We start from the raw sequence: 23561 nt of genomic DNA, 5'->3' as shown, positions 1-23561 counted from the left end.
GTGGCTGTAGCGCACCCAATCTAAATGCAGCTTCTAGTTGTAAAGAGCTATAGGCTGGCCTGCAATGTTTTTAAACCGCGGTGTTCCCTCCTCTTGTATGCGCAACATCAACGGCTTTCTGCACTTGTTAAAAAATGGACCTAATAAAAAAGAACTTCATAGCTTGCTGGACGCTGTTTATTAGAAAAAAATTTAATTAAGCATGAATCAATGTTTTTTATAAGCTTTCAAAATTTGAAAATAAAACAAATTTGTGCGGCAAGAAGCATTCATTATCGCTTTGAAACCGGAACGAAAACATTCTTCGCTTTCAAAACAACATGTCCCACAGATTTTAGGTTTTCACTCCACGCACCAAATTACCCTTGGTTTTAACATTAATATAATATACATATTTTTATTAAATAGTATTTAACATACCCACATGCCAACATATATTTTTAGTCTTTTTAATAAATATATTTTTAATAAAGTAAATTCATTTCAAACTTTTCCATTAAGTTGTACGAACATTTTAGTCGCACAAAAATACTCAAGTTTAACTCAAGTTTATGAAGAAATTAAAGACGCGTCTTAAGGATTCAAAGATATATTTATTCACCAGCAGCTGTTCAAACCCGTTATCCTTTTATAAAAAGGCGAAAAAAAGTAATAAAAAACGCCATTACTGAAGCAATATCATGAATAATTTGTTGGTGACAATGGCAAATATATCAAGTCAACATTAAAACATCAGCTTTAGCCCGGACACTGATTAAATTCGTGCCTAAAGGAACTTAAGAAGAAAGATAAGAAAACCAGATGCCAAACGCTGAGGAAATGAAAATGCAATTCTCTAAAAGGTGGGTTGCATTCAGGGATTTACAGGGAAGTAGAGTTTGGTTTGTATTCTGTCTTAATTAGCACAGTTTTATTTTGCTAAAATTTTGACTGGAATTAAGAGAAAAAGTAAACGTAGAAATGTAGTTTTCAAAGATATATCCCATCGTCCATCGTAAGGTAATAGTTCACCATATTATGGCAAAGAAACTTGCAGCTAGCTTTTTGTGACCCAAAATTGGTGATGTGCGACGAGCCGATAATATATGAATTAAGGTCACATATGAACCAGGAGTAAGATTTTGAAGCATTAATTTAAAAAAAACTTGATTAAAGCACCTCGCGTGCAGAAATACCTATAGCATGCATGACTTGTGGTCTTGCATGAAATCATAGAAACCGGACACCGATCGAAGCTAATCTCTGCGATAGGAAGGGATATTTTGAAAGGATATAATCATTTTTAAATATTCCTATTTAAAATCTTAGAGACAACAGAGTGGAGTCGTTTGATAGCACCAAAGACAGCGAACACAACATGACTTCAAGTGATTCAGTAAAACGCAAGCCAGGAAAATATCAACAACTCTTAAAGGAGTTTTCACAAGAGTCGAGCGCTGGCGGAATTAACAAAGTCTTTTCGTCAAAACCACTTCTTATTCGTTTAATTTGGGTCTTACTGTGTGTGGTTTGTTATGGTGCAATGATATATCTCAGTTATATAGCGATAAAGACATACTTTGACAAACCGACTTCCACCTATGTCGAAGTGTCTTTCGAGACGGTGAGTACTCGAATAACTCGAATTGAAGGGGTTTTTGCGACAGAAACGCAAGCATGCAGTAGTGGCCAACACTCGAAGCCTCGAAATGACCATTCACCGTAGAAAAAAAGCTTTCAAAGCACAGAACAACTGAAGCCAACCTTTCTCAACTAACTGGTTAGCTAGTGAAATCAGTTTTAAACTGATAGAACTAGCCTAGCTAGTGTGAGCAAAATTAGTTAGCAAGCACTTGTGCCAAAGATTAATTAAGTAAACAGCCTAATTTTTTCTTTTTTACTTTCCAGGATATGACTTTTCCATCCGTCACTATCTGCAATTTGAACAAATTCCGCAAAGATGCTTTACAAAATCTTCCAGGGCTGAACAAAATCATCAACAACAAGAAGAGTGACCGGGCGAACGTTGATGAAGAGAACCTTTTCTTTCAAAAAATGAAAAGAAGGAGCGGAATGACTCTTCCGGCAGGTGGAATGAATTTTTCAAAAACGAATCAAGTTTCAAGTAAGGATATCCTCGAGAATGCAATGCTGGCTGCCAGTGTGAAATATTCAGAAAAAGATTTGAAAAAGGCTGGCCATCAATTTGAAGATCTTGTTTCAAGCTGTCGCTGGATGGGTATTCAGTGTAACTCAAAGTCAAGGTAATTTTGATGTTTTCATCCTTTGGCGTCACCCTGCGTACGTGTGTCATTTCTTAATGTAGTTCACTGCATGTTTGAATTTATTCCGATTTGTAATTTTGCCATGAGATAAGATGGAATCGAATTACAGAATGATCTTTGTTAGCGTTCCATTTGGGTACAAGACAATCAACACGCTGACGCACAATGATTTGCGAAGAATTAGTGATAAGTCGGCGTCTCCCAATAATACTATTTTTGAAATGACCCTTTTGAAAGTTATGGATTTTTTTTAAGCTATTTTAAGAACTACTGGAGAAATACCTGGAATTGGAAATATGGAAACTGCTATACGTTTAATTTTGGTTTGTCTGAGGGGAATAATACAGTAACGCCACTAACGACGACCAAAGCTGGCCCGAAATATGGTTGGTTTTTCCATTTCTTAATCCTGACTGCCATTATAATGTAAACAGCGCCACCAAAGATATGCATGAAGACAATCAATTTCTTTCGCAGGGCTCACAATTGATTTGTTTATCGAGCAAGCACAATACATCCGGCAATTAACAGAAGAAGCTGGAGTGAAAGTGGTAATAATAAATGGTAAACAACATCCATTTCCTTTCCAAGAAGGAACCGCAGTCTCTCCCGGAACTGCTACGGCCATTGCTCTAAGAAAGGTTGTGAAATTCTGTGAATTCTTGATACGTTTTTTGATGTGTTTATCGCAAGGATAAACAGTGTAGAAGACGCCCACTAATAGTTTAGGTTCTTTTTTTTTTCAGGAGGTCATTGAAAGAGTCGACAGGTACAGTAATAGGTCCTGTGTTGAGGACACCGAAATTTTTGACAGCATTTACAACGAAGATGCTTCGCTTGCATATACCATTCAGGTAGATATTTCTGGATCATTGAGGGTCATCTTGGTGTAGGATCGCGTGCATTTCAACCAGCCAAGACGGCTCTGGTCACAACGTCTGTACTCTAGCTGTATTGCATCATTCAATCGACGACTGAATTAAACTCTTTCGTTCTCCAGAGTTGTCTTGATACTTGCTTAGTTGAACAGCAAATTAAAGAATGCAACTGCAGTGATGCCAGATATGCCAGGAATGGAAAAGCTTGCTCAAACACAACTGAAAGTAAGTTCATTATTTTTATCAAGATATTTTCTAATCCTAAGATTTGTATTAATCGTATATTCCATATATGCATTTCAGATGAATGTATCGTAAATGTGGAGACAAAATATAGAAAGGATGAGTACGGTTGCATAAAAAGATGCCCTCAGAGATGCAGGTATAAGCAATATCATTGTCATTCAATAAAAATGCCTCTTTTTTATTGGTTAACAGCCAAGTGCTCGTGAACCTCCCACCTCAATCGTTACCCAAAAATAGAATATTCACATTCATATTAGCAAGATGACGTGAAAGGGTCAATATAACTTATTGACGCCATGCATTGAATATATTGCCTTACTGACGCCATTGATATGAAGACGAGTACATATGACTACTTGATGCAGCTTCTTTAAATTTTTTAAATAAATAGCAAAACAAATAATGGGTTTGGTTTTGCATTCACAATCTGAGCAAGCTCTTAGTTTGTTGCTATCAATCTCCGCCTATAACTTCAGTCGAACACAGCAAACTCCTCAAAAATCGATAATTTATGATAGCAATATAGATGAGCATATCTTTTCAATACTTCTTTCCAATAGATCAGTATCGTATCGCACTACCATATCAGAAGCCCAATTATCTGCCCAATTCATGGTTTGTACTGCAGCTTTTCAAATATTCACACGCAAGAAATTGAACAAATGTGTTCATCCAAGTCAACTAATCATGACTTATCGTACTTTAACTACAGAAAGATCAGCGTGAAAGCTTAAACACCTCTACAAAGCGTCGGAATGCGACTAAGACTGAGAAACTATTTAAGTAAGTTGAAGAGAAAAGAAAAATACATCGAGTTTTGATTATAATTGAAAACGAATTACTGCAACGATGAAGGATGTACAGGCTAAAGATACAGTATGTCTTCATAAATCGGATAACAGACATGACACTTTAACGTGCGTTTTTTCATTCAGGCAGGATTTTCTTCGGATAAAAATCTACTTTGAGGAGCTCAATTTGGTTCGTATTCATCAGGAGTTCTCGTACACCGTAAGTTTCTCCTTTGAGGATAGGTTTGAGATGGGGGAAGCGGGATGAGGGAGGGCAGATAAGTGTGGATAGGGATGACTACGGGCCTTTTGCTACAAGCAACATCCAGTTTATCAACCAAATCTTGGCTGATTGACATAGAGTGTTATATCTAACATGCCGATAATAATTAAAAAAAATTAGTGCGAAGAATAATCCGGTGATTTTCATCTTAAACCCCTTGATTTTAAAGATCTTAATCTCAGGGTTTTTCTCCTTGTTTTGTACTGAATTGACTGCCTGTTTATTTACGTCTAGCTCACCAGTCTCCTGTCAGATATCGGCGGCCAGTTAGGGCTCTGGGTTGGTTTATCAGTGATTACGTTTGCTGAAGTTGGTGACTTAATTCTATCCATAATTCTGCTCGTCTTCTCAAGAAATTAATCTTTTAAGTCAAAAGGAATTTCGCAACAACAAGAAAGACCTATTTATCGTATATAAATGAAATACAATTGAACCACGAAAGTTGGTCAAAGCATCCGTAATTATACTGTAAGAGTATTAGATTAACTGTAATTCGTAATTGACTATAACACATAGCACATAGCAGTTTCACGCGTATATATTACAGCACTTGAACAAGCAGATTGCTTTTGTCCGTCAACGTTTTTACCTTGTCAAAAGATTAAGTCAAAATTATTATTTATAGATCTGATAGAAAAAAAACTCGTGAAGACATGGCTTTATTATGAATTGTTATAATTGTTTCTCGTCGGGGAAGTCAGTCAGAATATTAATCGATGTATTCAGTAAAAGTAAAAATCTATTTAACAGTTATTTTCATTGCTGTTCATATAGATATTTAGCAAGCTAAAACGTAGTTTATGGATTATGCAAAAATATTGTTTACCACATAGTAAAGAAGAAACCTTATACAGTGACCCTTGAATATATGATAGAAAATCGAGCGGTATTTATGTTAATTACTTTTAAGAGCTAACCTCCCGTTTTGTATCGTTTTCCGTTGTCCAATGGTAAATTGTCAGGAGAACTTTTGAAAGTAAAAATTGAAGTGAAACTCAGTGAAAGATGACGTATATGCAGCGTAAATTGTCTGGTGTTTTTTTTGAGGGTAAATTTCTCGGATTTTTCTCTTCCTATATTAGTTTTTACGACAATTCTGAATTTTTGCGCCTTGAGTACTCAGACCTCCCGTGTTTTTTATGGGAACATTAATTAGAGAGAAGAAACGAGATTTCATTTATTACAAGTAGTTTGTTTTGGACAAGATCATTCGCCCCGGAGAATTTTTAGCGTATAACAGGATTATAACAGCAAACACGATACTTGACGTCAGAAATGATTTACGATGTAGTAATGAAGCTAGCCGACTTCTTTCCACAGATCTCTTAAATATGGTCACCACTTCGCAATCATAGGAAAGTCCTGAATGTCTAGATCCAAATAATTTTGATATATTTATTTGAACTGCTACAGACATCTGTCAAGATCTCGTTTTTCGTCTGCAAATCACGCAATGAGAGTTTTTAGTCATTTGCCAGCCAGCACTTGAAGAAACCAAGTTTTTTTATAACTTTCTCAGAATTCCATAGCACATTCAAGGTGATATAAAATCTACATGAAAGAATTCTACCCAAATAACACGTGATGACCTTTATAGATGAAATAATTCGTCTTAAACTCTTTAAGCTTAGGTTTTCCGTTTTGCGTTATCATGTCAAAAGGTGCTGAGAATTTCATGTCTGAGGTCATTATTAGTGTTCGACGAATCGATGGCAGAAACTACATGCGTGCGGTTTGAGTTTAGTTGGCAGGTTCCAGCCGAAAAATCCTACTATTTCTACCAATAAAGATAAATTTGCGAAGAGTTTAACGAACTGGGATCGCGTCTTCCTATCAAGAAGAGAAGCAATGTTAGTTTACTAAATGCGTATCCGGAAAGATTTAGGTTTTCATTAAGCCCATTTGTAACTCATTTGTTTGTCAAAAGACAGGAAATTCGCGTTTACATCAAGTCACGCGAGCATGTAATTGAATTTATATTAGCTCAAGGCAGGCAGTACCGAGATATCCCAATTCCCAACACCGCCAGGCAATAACTTGCTTAGCTGCAGGCCAGTTCATGGTTAGTCTCAGAGTATAATAATTAAAAAGGAGGGAAATTAAAGGACACGGTGAAAACATTTCAAGTTCAGAAGTGGGTGTATACGTAACATGCATCTTCAAACTCGATGCATGGCTAGCGCCTGGCGATCTTCCGGCAAAAGCTCTACCAATGGCAATGCTGGTTTGCTCTCGAGCTGTACCATCGAAATAATGAAATCAATGATTCTCACTGGAGTGCTGGAAAGAACGACCAGTAGTTATACTTATATACAGTGCAAATGAATTATTTACACTGGATTATAAACACAATCAAAATATCAAACTTATGTACGATAAGATACGAAAATATTTGACACACATATTCCTGTTGCCTACGGGCATATATGATGAACTTGAAGAGATATTGGTTATCAATTCAAGATGAATTGTATGGCCTTATATAGCTTGAAAATCGATGTTTTCAACCATTTTCTCAATGATATAACATAACACCACTACAAGTTTGTGACGTAATGCAAAGGAAAATCAATTTAATGCAAATTAAAAAGCTACTCCTTAATTTAAAAGTGAAATTACAAGATAAGAAAAGTGCTGCGGTTATCCCAATAGCAGAAATGTCCGAAAAACTGCAAGAAAATTACAAGAAAATTTGTCGAAAATAAGTTACATGAGACCAGAATATTAAATTACTTCTGTATGATAATGATAAAAATTCCTAAATATTAAAACCGCACGGAATGGCTCAGGATTTTGATGAAACAAACGAAATAGAAGAAGTCGTCATCTTATGCCTTTTTTGTTATCAAAATAATTTTTTAAGCTGGATTTGCAACTCTCAAGCCTTCTTGAACATTACATTTTTTCACCATTCTGTCCCTAAAGAGAAAATATGAGCCAGATATCAATCATCGACAATTTAAAAAACCAACAGTTGTCACGAACAATCCCTTCGCGATTTTGCGAATGACCTTTCTTGAGTGAACTGCATAGGTAGAAACTAACTTGTTCAAACTGCTCTCAAGCGCATGGAATCTGCACTTATATCGTGTATAAGGTGACTTATTCAAGCTGAAATAACAGAATCAAATTGTTGCCAAAAACAACAACATGAAATATATTTAGCGAGGCAGCAATATATTGGTATAAATCACAAAGTATAGCGATCATTGTTTCAGTGCGTCCACTGTGTTTTAAAACAGGCGATGATAAATAAAAAACATGGGTGGAAAAATAACGTGAAATTAAGTAGGGCGATAAAATACGCGCTGTTTGGCAAAACTTGCCAGCAGGCCGACTGAGAAAGGTCTTGAAATAACGTTTTAAAACAAGCAGGGGTCTTGGAGTGACCGATGGATCTCTTGCAAGGCAACAAAGCTAGCTTAATGAAACATGTAGTGTTTACTAATGCGCTGCACCACAAGACGTTGCAGTACCGCTTGCGTTGATTGTCCAGAGCAAATAAAGTCATCTCTCAATATGTGACAGCTTCCCACAATATCTCGCTATTCCCTGTCAAAGTGATTAGAGACTTGATGCGAAATCGCAATCAATGCGAACTCGCGCTTGACTTGTTTGTTACCGACAACGGAAGTTGAAGAATAGGCTTGTGTTGAGTGTCATACTTAGAAGATTCCTTGACTGATAAACGTAAAAAAGGGAAGAGCTTACTCATATGACTGAGCGTATATCAAAGGGGATTTATTTCACCACAAAGCGGACGGATTAGAGCAGTGAGTGCGTATCTGAAGTGCATATTGTTGACAAGTTAGTTTTCGTTTTGATCTGATCAAAGTTATATAAAGATAAGTGAGAGGTATGGCAATGAATGGGAAGCATTCATGCAAAGAGAGCGAGCTAGCTGAGATGGTAAACCACAGAGAGAAGCGACCAAGTCAGTACTCCATTATGGGTGCATCCAAGCAAGCGCGGGCGACGTGTAGTCTCACCATCGTCGTCTTGTTCATCGTCTCAATGATACTTGTAGTCGTTGGAATATCTCTCATTATCGTCTCAATTGCGAATAAAAATGAATGCGCAGAACCTAAACAAGAAAACTGGAAATATTGCGGGTTTTCTGAAGAGGCAAAACGAGCAGGATTCGATACATTCTTGAAAGAAATAAAAGAAGAATTCTTCAGGTTGCATCCTCATCAATCCTACCATGATCCTGCGATATCAGACCTTCCTGAGGGCGCCGAGTTGAGCGTTTTGAAAAGAAAGTACAAACCTTTCAATCCCAAACCTTCCAACTTAAAGAAAATCACAGAAGCATCGCTGGACCTATTGCGAAAGTTGAACGCTATAAACATTAATAATGACGCTTTGAAACCCCGTGAGCTGAAGGCTCTTATTCAAGCCAAACATTATCTAAAGCATACATTCGGACAGCCGTATGATATGAATTATTACGCGGGAGATTGGATGATGGGACCGAATCATTTCTGCTGGCAACCTGTATGTGACATGGGCAAAGATATATTTTATCATTTGGACTATTACAAACCTAATGGGCTAAAAGGATTGGATGAACTAAGGTATTATCTTCATTTTACACATTTTAAGCTCTCGCTTAGCTGCTTTATTATATTCCACATTAAGCTTGAATTAACTACCAAAGTTTAAATGACGATAATCTTGTGGTATTATGAAAAAATACCACATACATTCTCTGCTCACGCCGTTAATCAACCACCTAAGGAGTGCATTTGCAGACCCCGAAACCTTTCATGTTGTCGATGCAAGCTGTATGGGCAGTAAGAGTGGATATTGTACTTGTGTGGAGACCATTATATTCTGTTCACGACAGTGCGTCAAATCTTAGAAAAAGCTCATTTATTTCTCCTAACTATACATTAATTTACAACTCTTTCGTCCTTTATATTTCGTTGAATTATTGGTTCAGCGTTGCACAAATAATTTTCTAATTTGTGTCAACTCGTCTTTCCAACGTAATATAACGCGAGCGTTATCAAGTTTGTTTATATTATGAGATCTGCGTGGATGCGCTGGAAGGCGTCTCGTATTGCAACGGTCAGCTGTGTGTGTGTCATACATACGAATCGTGCTTTAAAAAAGTAAAATAGAATCTCGTGAATGAAATCACAGGTGACGCAAGCAAACATAGCAAATTTTGGATGTGATATCATGTTGTTCGCGCAAGCTGAGTAATACAGTTATTACAGTGTATATTGAACTTTCTAAAATTACAAGTGGTCCTTACAATTTAGACATCTTCTCGCCTGTCGTGCAATCAATAGCGTTTCCCATAACATAGCTTATGCACGCTTCCATGTCTCTTTCATTGCTGTTTAATTCATTTGCTTTCACGAAATTCACGAGAGTTGGACACTAAATGTGTATTATATTGTTGCACAGTTATCAGGTTTAACAAATGCGTTTTTAGATCCCCCAATTGAGCCGTTGATAGTTTTTCTGGGGCTATATTCCAACAAGAAACCTCCATGCATAACCAACACACTCTTAATAACAAAACACTAAACTGAAATTATTCATACAGAATAGGTATAGTCATTTCTATGTCGTTCACTAGATCGTTAGCGTTCTTGTTAGAAATTCTTCAGGAGAGACTAGAGCGATCATCTGTTATTGACTCGCTGTTACCATAACTCGGAACACAAAGATATTATAAACGTGCTGTGTTTGGTGAGATTAAATTAGTAGATGATTGTTTGTTCGCGATAGTTTTTTAACAGGCGACGCAATATGATTTGTGTGTGCAACCATCCAGCTATCAGCATGATCAATTAATGGATCTTGTTTCCAACGATAAAATTGCCAAAGCAGACGTATCAGATGCGGGGTGCTTGATAAAATACATGCAAGAACATTTCTGCGTAAGAGATTGCGATGTCGTGACCAGCGACTATCTCTATGCAACTGTTATAAAATCACCCGAACGGCGATTTCAACATATGTTGCACCATTACATGCGACATCATGAAAAAATTGGTTTCCTTCAAATTCTGAAAGTTTAACACAGCTGCGCGCTAGTAAAATGATTCTTGTACATGCGCAATCCATGTCGAGTTAGGTCATGAATATATTTGATCACAAGCAGCCGAATGTAAATATTGATTTTAATTTGCATTCCAATGAAGTGTTAATGGTGCCATAATTGTAATAGTGAGGTGTGAACACGTTAGCGGGTAGACAGTATTTGTGGTAAATTGAGAAGAGGAAATTGCTGAAAAATCATTGTCCTTGTTTTCTGTACGAAGAGTGATTGTAGTTTTAACGTATTTTAATAACAATGGTCGCAGCATAGTTTTATTTTAGGCTGTGAAAATCAGCATGTCGAGGGCAGCTCATTGAAATATCTCTCCATGATTGTTTTTACGAGACCAATCAATTGTTTGGGGTCCATTAGGGCTATATGTATTACCGTATAGATTCTAATGCAAACTAAAAAATTGAAGTCCACATTCTTGAGTTAAGAGGAAGATGGATGGAAATGAATATTTTTAAATTACAAGTTGTTTGGGAGATCGAGTGATAGCAATATAAACATTTAAGAGCACACTAGGAATGTTATGAAAATGAAATTATTAAAGGTTCTTCAACAAGAATATATAAAACCTGAGTCACGATTTTCTGACCAATGTTCTCTTGTTAAATTGTCTTGTTCTGTATTTTTCCAACAACGAGAGAGTTGCGCAGCTAAATTTGTCATGTTACTGAAGGATGCATGAGCCGAATAAGAAGATGGAACCCCCTTCAAAATAAGCTGCGCGCGAAACACTGCATTTCAACTGATTTGTTTTTATTGCTAAGACGCATTCTTCGGATTGACGTGTAAATATTTCAAGTTGTTGTTATTAATTAAAGGATAAGAATTGCGCAGAATATGCGCTAGCAGCAGTGCGCTTATTAGCGGAGAAATTCAGATTGTATCGCAAATCTTCAATGCGTACGTCTGTGATACATAACACACGGCCAATTAACAAAACTGATTCCTATGTGCCAGAAATTTGCTGATAAGAAATTTTGGAAAGCTTCCAATATCTTATTATTTTTGACAAGAATTGTTAATTTTGCCATAGTCCATTTCCTAAAGTTTGATATAAAACATGTTCCTCTTAAAAAAAGGTCTAGAAAATATAAATCCCTTATACTCTGATATGAATCGAAAGTGAAGGAAAGATATTTTTCATCAAATCAGATAGTTCTCACGTATATTTTGTTACAAATGTTTGCGAGCCATAATGTCGCCATTGAAGTATTTGAAACTCGCATGGGCTGATGGAGGCAGGAATGAAACAGCCACTTAGCCTCAACTCATTCAAAATTACATAACTCAATGCAAAACGTCAGTTCAGCACAGGCAGAATTTCGTGTTAAAATATGTTAATGATGATTTTAGGTCGTCGCGGTTTGTGTTTGAGGTACTTCAAAATAAAAAAGTACCCTTCACATTTTGAACAAATTAGGTCCGTCATTACTTAGTCGTTTCACGGTAGATAACGACAAGCCTTGACTCAAAGGCTTTCCAACTTTTTTAATCGGTCAATCAAGCACAAACCAAAATATAAAATTGAAATACTTTCTATACAGGACCTCCATATATTTGAGGTGATTTTTCGAAATAATTTCAGTAGATTTCATATGAGACCCCATCATGAAGTTAATTCTGGATTAGAACTCTGGGGAACAAAGATTAGAGGATTATTAAACGTCTCAAAGAATAAGATCCGGTTTTTGGCTTTGGCCAGGCTAGAAACTTGGCAATCACGTCTAGTGGACCACCACGTTTGAGATATCCTTTCAGGCAGATCTAGATAGACATAAACCAAGACAGCTTATTGTAGAATACTATATATACTGGACCACCACGTTTGAGATATCTGTTTCAGGAAGTTCAGAAACGGAGCGTTATAACTTTTTTTATAACACTCCCCGCACTTGAGTTTTTTTTTGTTGGTAAACAGTATAGTTGTCACAGTCTATGGTGGCTCATTTGGAATACTATATCTTCAACAAAACTCCCACGTTTAATGTGATTTTAATATTCTATTGAAATGCTTCATTATCACTTTGACTGCTCTGATTAACGAAATGTCATGGAAACATGGGATTAATTTTCTTAAACTTCGGTATTAAATTGAAAAACATCTGTATGCCATATTGATGGATTGCAAATTATTAACATCTTTTCAGAACCACCGAATCATGTTCAAGTTTTGTATATCATGTGTATACAAGTGTTACAATAGGTGGGCGTGTTATTCCCGGTGAAATAAAAAGAGGCGTAATGCTCCCATATAAATTTCCGTATCGAGAACATGCCATTGTTGACAATTTTATTATCGGGTGGATAATCTTGATACCAGAGAACCACCACAAATTAGGCTTATATTCCTTATCTATTTGGCATCGTTAAAACAGAAAGAGTTGCTTGTCTTGCAGATAATGAACTCAAAGGGATTAAGCGTTTAGTTTTCTTCAGAACGACGGGGAGTGTAATAGCAGTTAACGCTGTCGAGGATTGCTTAATGGATGAGGCATGATCGCCCTTAAAATAAAAATAGATCCAACGTTATCTATGGCAAAGGGTTCAGTGTGCAATGTCTACAGAGTGATTGGCGGGAAATGTCCTCCAGATTCACCGGAATTTATCATATTTTGCGCGTGATGATTTTTTCGGTTCAACCGTTATGCTTAATTGCCCATTAACGCGATCAAAATGTTAAACGATGCTGCACTTTGATCTTCCTGGTGTCATTTCAAGCACAAACACAGCCCATATTTCCCCGCTGTTAGCGACTATAATGCACTTTTAATCATTGTTCCTTGGCTAATGCACAGAGCATGCTGCGTGCACGACATGCGTCCATTAACAGGCAAATGTGAATGCGAGTTTAAGTAAAACAAAGCTTTTGATAAAACCATCTCTTTAAACACGACATATTCCCGACATAAGATACAGACCACACGCAAGACAGTTATATCAATTGAAAATATCGATTTTAAAGTTATTTAGAATATCTCTACCTAACAAGGCTATCTTATTTCAAATCAACATGAACAGTTTCATTTGAGAAGAAAAACATAATCTAAAACGAATGGGAAAATACCGACATAATCCTTGTTGTCAGCCACCTGCTGTAAAGAGATTTCAAGCTGTTCTTTGCAAAAAATCCTTTTCACAAACGTTGCAAAACCAACTTCAGAATATTCTAGATATGCAGTTCTTTGAAATGCAGGTGTATATAAATGCTGAAACTACTCACAATTGTTAAATGGTTAAATTTAGTGGACGATTCCTTTGTTATCTTTTAGATTATTCATGATTCAATTTTCGTATTAATTTATTGTGCTTGTAAGTTGTAATCAATTTATCCGCGCTTTGAAACAAATCGATTCTACGTTGTAAATACTAGCTGCATGTAAGATCCAGCTACAATTCTGCGAAAGTACTTTTGACAAAATCCATCTAGAAATATACACGTTTCATATCCGAACGCTGTCCAAACAACATGTTTAAAAATTAGCATTTAATATAAGGCAGCTGTTTTGTTTCGCCTTTACTATATAATTAATTCTCCCTAATATGAAACTCGCTTTCATAGTCTCTTGTCCCACACTTAGCTAATATCCAATATTTTAGTGGACACCGCGTCGTGTACTGTCATTCGTTCTGGGTGTGCAAAAATGTTTCAATTTAGTATGCAAGCTGTACATCAAGATGGAAATATATGCATAATATAGTTCGATGACACTTTAGTCTTTACTAAAAGCAATAGAATATATTAATCCTATATACTCTCTTTATTAATAGTTTAAGAGTACTAAACTTTTGTATGCAATTTTTCCCATCAGGCTATAACTGGGGTTATTTTGTCACCTCAAAACGGACTCTTAAAGAGAAGAGGGGCTATTCTGGGGGGGAGGGACTATTCAGTTAATATGGGCGGTGGGGGGAGGTGTAATAGAGATACGTTAACCAATTGTTTTCTAAAATTACAGAGATAAGTTACAAGAACATGCAGATGCTGTTTATCAATACATAAACAATATGAAGGAGGGAGTTCAGCGTGGTATGATACGTTCCGTCGAAGATTGTAAGGCGGGTATAGATGCTGTGAAACAACGATATTTGAATATCTCTCTTCGTGGAGAAAAAGGTATGATCTTCGTGCTGAAGAGTTTAGAACTGATAGAACTATCCAGTCAGTATAAATAAAGTTAGTTTAGTTTAGGTTTCCTTCTGTAGCAACTGACTGGATCAAGAAGAGATGATCCTCACTGGATTTCTATGAAGAACAGTTTAGATTTTCCAGTGGATCAATAATAGGAGATGATATTTAGTGAACTAGGAGGAACAATTTGATTTTGATAGAGTTTCACAGTAATCACAGACTGCATCAATTTTAGCCGTCCTTGAGAGTTGGTTCATGGGATTCGTTGTTGTGCCCGAGTTTCTTTCAAACATCACAGAAAAAGAAGACACAGAATGGTTTTTCAAGAATGACGAGCATGTCCGTGAAACAGTCAACAAATATTTCATCGAACTCATCGGCAAACCAGTAGTTGACTTGTTGAAGTAAGTATCATCAATAAACTAAACTTTATCAGTCGCGGGACACCTTAGAAATGATCTCAACTAAATATTTTCAAATTTCAGCTATTTACAAAACGATCATATCCGCCATTGTGTCCCGTCGTCAGTCCCTAACGGTCTTAGTGATCTGCCTCAGAACTACGTTTTTCTGGATGGAGTGCAAACATCACAAAGAACGAACAAGACTCTACCTTTTGGGGAGGCCATAAATTGCAGTAAGACTTACGAGATGATGCTGTCTTACTTCACGACAACTGATTTGACTGCAGATAGAATTTATGACTTGGGATATGAACAGGTTGAACGTCTTTATCCTCAGGTATAAAACTGGTTTAGTTTCAGGCACGACTCTGAGAGTTTCTACCGAGTTTGGTTATTGTGACAAGTTTCAGTACAGAGCGAAGACATAATTTAAATTTACTTCAACTGTCTTCTTCTTAACTAGCAATTCAGCAAGAACGCTAAAATGGATGTGAACATCGTCCGTAGTTTTCTAATCTATATAAAGCTATTCAATGAATGTTTTTAAAAGCTTTAAATTGCTTTAAAGGTTCTTGAAATCGCGAGAAATTTAACTGGTTTATCCAATGATACTGAAGCGGTCAGAGAATTCCGAAAAATGCTCAACAAAAGTTCAAATTATTACAATGAAGAACCGTTTCCTAAAAACGAATCAAATGAAGAAGCTCACAAGAAATGCAGCAACATTGAAGGCGCAAAAAAATATTGCCCAAAAAGATGGGAGGCCGCAGAGAAGTGGTGGGCAGACGCGAGGATGGTAAACTAACCTTATTTATACTGGATAGCTCTGTCAGTTCTAAACTGTTCTTCCTAGAGGTCTAGTAAGGATCATCTCTTATTGATCCAGTGTTACTACAGGAGGAAACCTAAACTAAATTAACTTTATTTATACTGGATAGCTCTATCAGTTCTAAACTGTTCTTCCTAGAGGTCCAGTAAGGATCATCTCTTATTGATCCAGTGTTACTACAGGAGGAAACCTAAACTAAACTAACTTTATTTATACTGGATAGCTCTATCAGTTCTAAACTGTTCTTCCTAGAGGTCCAGTAAAAATCATCTATAATTGTAATTTTATCATTTTAATTTGTTTTTTCATTCTAGGCAATGTCACTTATCGACTCTAAAACAATAAACATGTTCTACTTCACTGGTAAAAAGCACACAACACCCAACTGTCCTGTAGAGTTACACCCTGACCTGAACCCGTCAAGTGGCGCTCAAAGTTACATCGAAAGTGACTACAAATGTACGGAAGGTGCAGCGTATAATCTTCCCTTCTTTTTAAACAACGCTGGACCAAAATTCTCTGAATGGTCTGTGAATGCTCACGAAGCAAGACCTGGGCACCACACACAGGTAAAGAATAAAAAGCACATTCGTTAATTACCATTGCATCATCAAGTTTTTGCGATTAACATCATAATCATTGATATCATCAATCATCGACAGTATCTCTACCAATAATCATACCAGCCATTCTTCATAATCATTGATATCATAAATCATCGGCAGTATCTCTACCAATAATCATACGAACCGACCATCCGTCACACTAGCTTCATTTAGGGCACCATCACTACCATCAATCATCTGAACTATCACACCACTTTATCTACAGCACTATCGATACCATCACCAACCATCACTATTATAACCACCCCTTCCACCACACCAACTTCATCTTCAGGACCATCGATCTACCATCAATAATTTCTACCTACATCCGCCATCAAAACCGCGACCTTCACGGACAGACAGGCCTGGATAAGATCGTTATTTAAGCTAAACCATAATGCAAACGGTCTTTCTCATACATGCAGGTGCAAGGAAACATTGAACATTTTGCAGACAACTGTGACGACAGCATAAGTTGGTTACACTCAATAACATATCACACAGCATTTGTTGAAGGCTGGGCACTTTATGCGGAGAGTCCTTTGGTTTCCGAGACGGATATTTACGATCATAACTTGATGCAGAAATACGGCATGTTGAAGTGGCAGGTTCGTCCTAAGTATTAGTTCCTTGCTAGACGCTAGACGTCATATACAACTGGTTACGGTTTAAAAATGAAAGAGTGTTCCACCATTAGTAACGCTGGATCAATAAGAGATGATCCTTACTGGATCTCTAGGAAGAACAGTTTAGAACTGATAGAGCTATCCAGTATATATAAAGTTAGTTTAGTTTAGGTTTCCTCCTGTAGTGACACTGGATAAAAAAGAGATGATCCTTACTGGACCTCTAGGAAGAACAGTTTAGAAATGTCAAGGGAAAACTATAGAGTAATCTTGACTTCACTTTCCAGATCTGGCGAGCACTACGACTAGTGGTTGACACGGGCATTCATACAAAGAGTCTGACTCGAGCAGCTGCGCTGGATCTCTTCGACAAATATGCTTGGGACGTCACAGACATCGCTCGGAAAGAAGTCACCCGTTATCAAAGCGTTTATGGCCAGGCCACAGCGTACACAATAGGGCAACTGTGGATCACACAACTTCGCAATAAAGCAAAGAGTAAACTGAAGAAGAAGTTCAGTTTGAAAGAGTTTCACTATCAACTGCTATCCCAGGGCTCGTCACCTCTGTCGTATTTGACAACACACATCAAAAAGTATGCTCAATGTAAATTTCACCCTGAGAATGGTGATGGGGGGAAATGCAACTACATCTTTTCCCCGCCAGAAATGCCAACTCCGCCTGACGAAATTAGGAAGCGGGTAGCTGGGCGGCCCGCAAAACCCTCGTTACCTTATCTTCGCCGTCAACGTTATACATAAGTTTTGTTTGGGAATTTTAGCCTATATTATAAAACACTGCATGCATAAAAAACTAGAGGTTTTGTGCAAGATGTTCTACATATTTGTAAATATTCGCATAGCTTCTTCAAATTGTTATAGAAAAATCAATATCATCAGTGGTTCGATTGATATTTCTGACAAGTGCTTGTTTGAGGCTTGCCCATATTACTTCTTGTGTCAGCCTGAGACATATATGTATACATATATTTAATAGACCACCTAAGAATAAAGAACCTGGAGCCGGTTGTATGAAAGCCGGATAGCGCTATCCACCGGATAGTGATTTTTTCAACCCTTCTAAAAATGCTTGAATAGCTATAAAATTTCAGCTTTGTAGCCAAATTTTGTTAAAGAGGATCCTCAATTTAGGAAAACTAAGATTTAATCAAAGTTATACCCAACAATGGGCGATTTTAAAGCGATTGAAAAAATCACTATCCGGTGGATAGCGCTATCCGGCTTTCATACAACCGGCCCCAGAACTCAGTATTATTGCCCGTTGAATGCACAGTATGCATGTACAGCGAAACACGTAGAAATAGACATGGTAGTTATGTAGATTTTTAGCTTTTTCTTGTGAAAATAAATAGTTTGGAGTGAGAAGTCGCATTTTAATTGGTTTTAGCGTATTCTCTTGTATGTATTTAAATGATTTGGTGACACTGATTTGCAAATCATTTATACCAACAGGCCTCTGACTGTTTAACATGCTTTGCATGTAACTGTTAAACCTACTGATAATCAGATTTAAACTGCATATTCTATCAGTTCTATAAACAATAAACTGTTATTTCTGAGGTCTGGTTAGTATCATTTCTTATTGACGCAATGCCACTACAGGAGGTACTCTCAACTAAACTTATATTTACACTGGATAACTGTGGTCCATATCGGTTTTAAACTGTTCTTCCTAGAGATTTCATGAACGAGCAAACTCATTTTTTTCATTCATAATCCAAATATTTCAATGTTCACGTCAGCTAATCCTATATACCCAAGTGGTTAAGCCATATACATGTGCGCAATACAACATATTGAGCGTTGAAAGTCAAACGGAAAACATTGTGAGGCTGTTGTATACAATAACATTCTTACTCTAAGCAAACAAATGACTTCATAACATTAACAAGCCATAGAATACCTCATCGTTGCTAGACAATGAACTAAAGTAATGTATTGTGTGCATAACTTCGTGATTATTGTGGCCTCTTATTATACCAACTGCCGGTATTTATGATCAAAGATGGTTAATGGCGTTTGGAAAATGTTACAAAAACGACGACGCGTTGTTATCGCCGCTGCTGGAGTCATTCTGGTTGTTTCGCTAACGTTATTCACCACTGGGATTGTTTTCATACTACACAAGCGATGTGAGAAAAGCGGAGAAAGCTCAACAAGTACCCTTGACCTCTGCGGACGCTCTGACGAGGGTGAGAGATCAGGATTGATAGATCTATTCGCAAATGCAAGACGAACCTACAGTAAAGTTAGCCCTTTCTCCACGCTGAGTGTGTCCCGTCTCACGCCACGAGAAGAATTCCTTAAACCTAGCAGCATTAAGAATTGTACAGACTCCGCAAGGAGCTTGTATAAACAGTTTAAATCATTACAAATCAACACACATAAGCTAACACCACGGGAACTAAAGAGCATTGCAGAACTTGAGCACTTTCTTAACCACAACTTTGCCCAGCCTGGCAGCGATTACTACAGCGGTTTATGGCTACTGGGGCCTGATATTATGTGTACGGACTACATGTGCCGACATTTTTCTGGCCAAGTCTTGAGCACAGGCGCCATGCACTTTAGACCAAAAACCGTTGAGGATATTTTGGAAGTTCGTAACGCGCTCGCATTTTACAACCGTACAATACGTCAGTATATAGAAAATATTCGATATGGGGCAAGGAGTGGAATGGTTCGATCAGTTGAAGCTTGCTTAGCAGGTCTGGACGCCATTAAGGAAAGATTTATTAATATCGCACATCGCAACGCGACTGGTAAGAATTGCATGTAATATTATCTTTGCTGAGCTAATTTGAATGGATTTTGTGAGATTACTTGAACAAACAGAAATTCAAGGCAGTTATCTTACTAGAAAAACTGGGAAACTAGGCATACCAGGGAATTTTGTATAGTTGAAACAGATTAAAAAATCGTGACAATTAAATTGTAATATCATTTGAAAGTGTCAACATTTTTCGTCAACAGCAGCGGTCCACAAGTTCTTTCTGTAACATTTATGACAACCATATATAAAAATAAACGAAACGAGTTGATTGTATTTTTATTTTAAGGCATTCTACAAGAATGGTTTGTTCATTTGATGTTGATTCCAGCCTATTACGAAGACCTTCACGAAGAAACGAAAGAAAAATGGTTTAAAACGTACGGGAAAAACGTCAATGAATCGATAAAAGACTTTCTTGTAGAGTTGATTGGGAAACCATTGGAAGAAATGTTAAGGTATAACATGTACATATTTAAAGATTAGGGCCATTATAAGTCTGACCGGAAAGCTATATTGAAAATGAAAACGTCTGCTTGTTCAAAAAACATTTCTAAATGCATTTGCTGTAGGTTTTTGGAGCACGAAAACATATTGAACTGTGTTCCATCAAGTGTATCGAGTGGCTTGGCTAACTTGCCACTTTCGTATATCTATTTTAATGGATCAAAGACCGAGACTCCGACTCATCCGTATCTTCCCTCGGGAGAAAAACTTGACGGAAGAAAGGCGTATGAAAATCTTTTGGCATCGTATACCACGACAAACTTGACAGCAGACGAAGTGCATGCTCTTGGTTGGAAGCATGTTAATATATTGTATTCTCAAGTACGCTTTCTTGGCTGCTGTTTTGTTTACGAGTATTCAAATATATCTTTCAGTTCACCGATAGTATATCTCATACTATTTCACAGATTCTTGAGCTGGCAAAGAACGTTACGGGTCATACGAACGAAAGCTACGTTATAGAAGATTTCAAATCTCTACTAACAAACAGAAGTCAGTACTACAATGAACAAAGCTTTCCAAAAAATGAATCATTCGAGACAGCCAGGAAGAACTGCAGAAATGCGGATAGTGCGAGGAGGTTTTGTCCAAAGCGATGGGAAGCACTACAACTCTGGTTTGACGAGGAAGCAAGGGTAATTGCTGACATGTGTATCACTTTTAATATTGCTTCAATTTGCACTATATATGCAGTGAAATCTCATGACGACACGCCCAACATTATCGACTCAATATCAGCTTTTCAATTTTCAATTTTTAGTTGCTAAGCCAACTGGATCCAAAGACGTGCAATCTTTTTCACTTCACTGGTTTGAAGCGCACGACTCCAAACTGTCCAATACAATTAGTCCCAAATTTCAATCCCTCGATTGCCGCAGCCAGTTATTTCTACAGCTCAGGATGCACAGGACCTGCGTTCATAAAACTGCCATTTTTCAACGACGACTACGGTCCTCGCTATTTGGGAATGACAATTAATGCTCATGAGGGTAGACCTGGACACCACACGCAGGTGAGATATTCCCCATCGTGGGCAGAACTACCTCCCACAACGGAAGTCGCAACACGACGCATGAGATCACCAAAGACGGAAGCCATATGTTATTTATTATCTCGGATTGATTTCATTTAACGAAGACAGGAAAATCGTCCTGAATAGTAATTGCATTATTATTTAGGATAAACACCTTTTTTGAGTCAATCCGGAAATTCTTCATCAAATCCCTCTTCTGCAGATACGAACTCTCCCCATTTTATTAATTGTTTATTTCCTGATTATCTGAATTGTTTCAAGACGTTATATGCACAATACATATTTCAAATACATAAATTTTAGCGCCAAGGATATTTTGAAAACTTTCAAAACAGTTGCCCGGTGAACGAGATGGGATGGCTGGATAAAATTATGTTGTCAAAGTACGGCGCATTCACGGAAGGATGGGGTCTATACGCAGAATATCCGTTAGTTGCTGAATATACTGACGCCTACACAAACCAACCGTTAAGTCGATATGGGATGCTGAAGGGGCAAGTATGTGAGAATGGGAACTTAATGTAAATTCGATGCGATATTCAAGTTTGATAATATTGAAACAATCGTGACTATTTCTCGCCTGTCAACTCTTCTCAAATCATGCATATATAAACGTGTCAACCTTCACCTGACAATCCTTTGTTGCCATTATCTCCATGCAACGATTAAATCTATTCGTTCATTCTTTTCCCATTTTTGCAAGTTTACGAGAGTTGACGATGTTGAGACTTGTTTTACCAGCAGCATATTGTACATTTACTAGATATTGCGAGCACTACGTTTGGTTGTCGATGCCGGATTTCATTATAAAAAAATGAAACGAGACGAAGCATTGGACTTATTTCGTAAATATATGTGGGACACAAGTGACGTCATGGAGAAAGAGGTTACCCGCTACCAAAGCGTTCCAGGTACGCTATTCCAGTCATCAATATATGTTGGGTCAACCGGATAGTGTTTTTTGAATCACCCTAAAATTGGTTTCATCTGGTTTAAAGAATAGTATACAGTGAATACAGCTGTCTAGCATTCATATAAACTGGCTTATCAGAAAGATTTTTTATGTACTACGGTATAGGTCAAGCTTCGTCGTACAAGATTGGTCAGCTGACAATCCTAGATCTTCAAAAATACATGCGCGATGAACTGGCGGAGAAATTCAGCATACGGGACTTCCATTACGAGTTATTACGTCACGGCTCAGTTCCGTTGCACTACATCAAGGGACAAGTTGAAAAATACGTCAATTGTCAGAAAAACAACGAAGATTGTCAGTATTCAAAGACCACACTATCAAAACTGGTGCAGAAAAGTCATGACTCTAGTAGATCAGAATTTGATATGAACCAAATGTTCAACGTAGAAAGATATTATTAGTATATATTATGTTAGGAACACATATACACATTATATATTGAAAGAGAAGCAAATATATTCAGCCTTTAAGCCGATTGTTGATGCATTGAGATCTGGTTAACCAAATGAAACCACTTCAGACACAGAATATTAATTGTTTTCCTGCGGGGATGCCAAGTTTAAGACCTACTTCAAGACTAGACAAATACGCCTCTTGACGTGACGGGAGAAAAATGAGCTCTTTCGTCGAAAAAAAATGGAGGCGAGAACGTGACTACTCCATATGAACTGAATTAAAGATAATTTTCCCAGGCTATACGCATTATCTGTGCGTCATAGCGCTTGTAAAACATACCAAAATAGGGTATCGATGTTTGAGAGAAGTCGGTGCTGCACTATATGCAGTGCATGGTAAGGTTCCTACTTGAGGCGGTTGAAGGACTTCGTCAGTTGTTCATTGATTATAATTTATAGTGTTTTAATTCTTAAATGTTTTCACTCATTTTTATTTAATTAAATGTAAGGTATAAATAATGGATAGTCTACCGCGATGATGGAACTCAAGCAGATTAAAAACCGCGTCTGTAAAGTTGAAAAATAACAAGAGAAGAATAATAAAAATCGATATTTTGAATGCAGATTGAAATTGAATTTCATGAAATAAACTGTTATATCAGTCTTAATTGTTGTATATCTCTGGTAAATTCAACCAGCTTGAGTAAAGATACCAAAAATACACGCGCTGTA

The 23561-nt window shown here is 37.2% G+C and overlaps 3 protein-coding genes across 3 annotated transcripts; all 3 read left to right on the top strand.

Moving 5' to 3' along the window:
• The first annotated feature begins 756 nt into the window (after positions 1–756).
• On the top strand, positions 757–5213 carry LOC114533912 (amiloride-sensitive sodium channel subunit alpha-like). The gene is made up of 12 exons (XM_028555542.1): positions 757–842; positions 1309–1603; positions 1888–2243; positions 2520–2650; positions 2742–2905; positions 3011–3118; positions 3265–3367; positions 3446–3524; positions 3949–4003; positions 4101–4171; positions 4324–4399; positions 4697–5213. The coding sequence occupies exons 1-12, from the start codon at positions 802–804 to the stop codon at positions 4820–4822; spliced, it is 1605 nt and encodes a 534-aa protein (XP_028411343.1). The 5' UTR covers positions 757–801; the 3' UTR covers positions 4823–5213.
• Positions 5214–8191: 2978 nt separating this feature from the next.
• Positions 8192–18212, top strand: LOC114533870. The gene is made up of 8 exons (XM_028555489.1): positions 8192–9039; positions 14489–14646; positions 14897–15065; positions 15147–15402; positions 15634–15861; positions 16209–16463; positions 16928–17110; positions 17416–18212. The coding sequence occupies exons 1-8, from the start codon at positions 8321–8323 to the stop codon at positions 17887–17889; spliced, it is 2442 nt and encodes an 813-aa protein (XP_028411290.1). The 5' UTR covers positions 8192–8320; the 3' UTR covers positions 17890–18212.
• A 682-nt stretch (positions 18213–18894) lies between these two features.
• On the top strand, positions 18895–23418 carry LOC114533865. The gene is made up of 8 exons (XM_028555485.1): positions 18895–19910; positions 20208–20376; positions 20491–20746; positions 20833–21060; positions 21186–21437; positions 21762–21956; positions 22222–22369; positions 22537–23418. Exons 1-8 carry the CDS (start codon positions 19154–19156, stop codon positions 22833–22835), a joined length of 2304 nt encoding a protein of 767 aa, XP_028411286.1. The 5' UTR covers positions 18895–19153; the 3' UTR covers positions 22836–23418.
• Positions 23419–23561: the final 143 nt, after the last annotated feature.

The sequence above is a fragment of the Dendronephthya gigantea genome, unplaced genomic scaffold, assembly GCF_004324835.1.
Source record: "Dendronephthya gigantea isolate DGI-Jeju-01 unplaced genomic scaffold, DenGig_1.0 000095F, whole genome shotgun sequence".
Classification (NCBI taxonomy): Eukaryota; Metazoa; Cnidaria; class Anthozoa; order Malacalcyonacea; family Nephtheidae; genus Dendronephthya; species Dendronephthya gigantea.
This window is presented reverse-complemented; position numbering and strand designations above follow the sequence as displayed.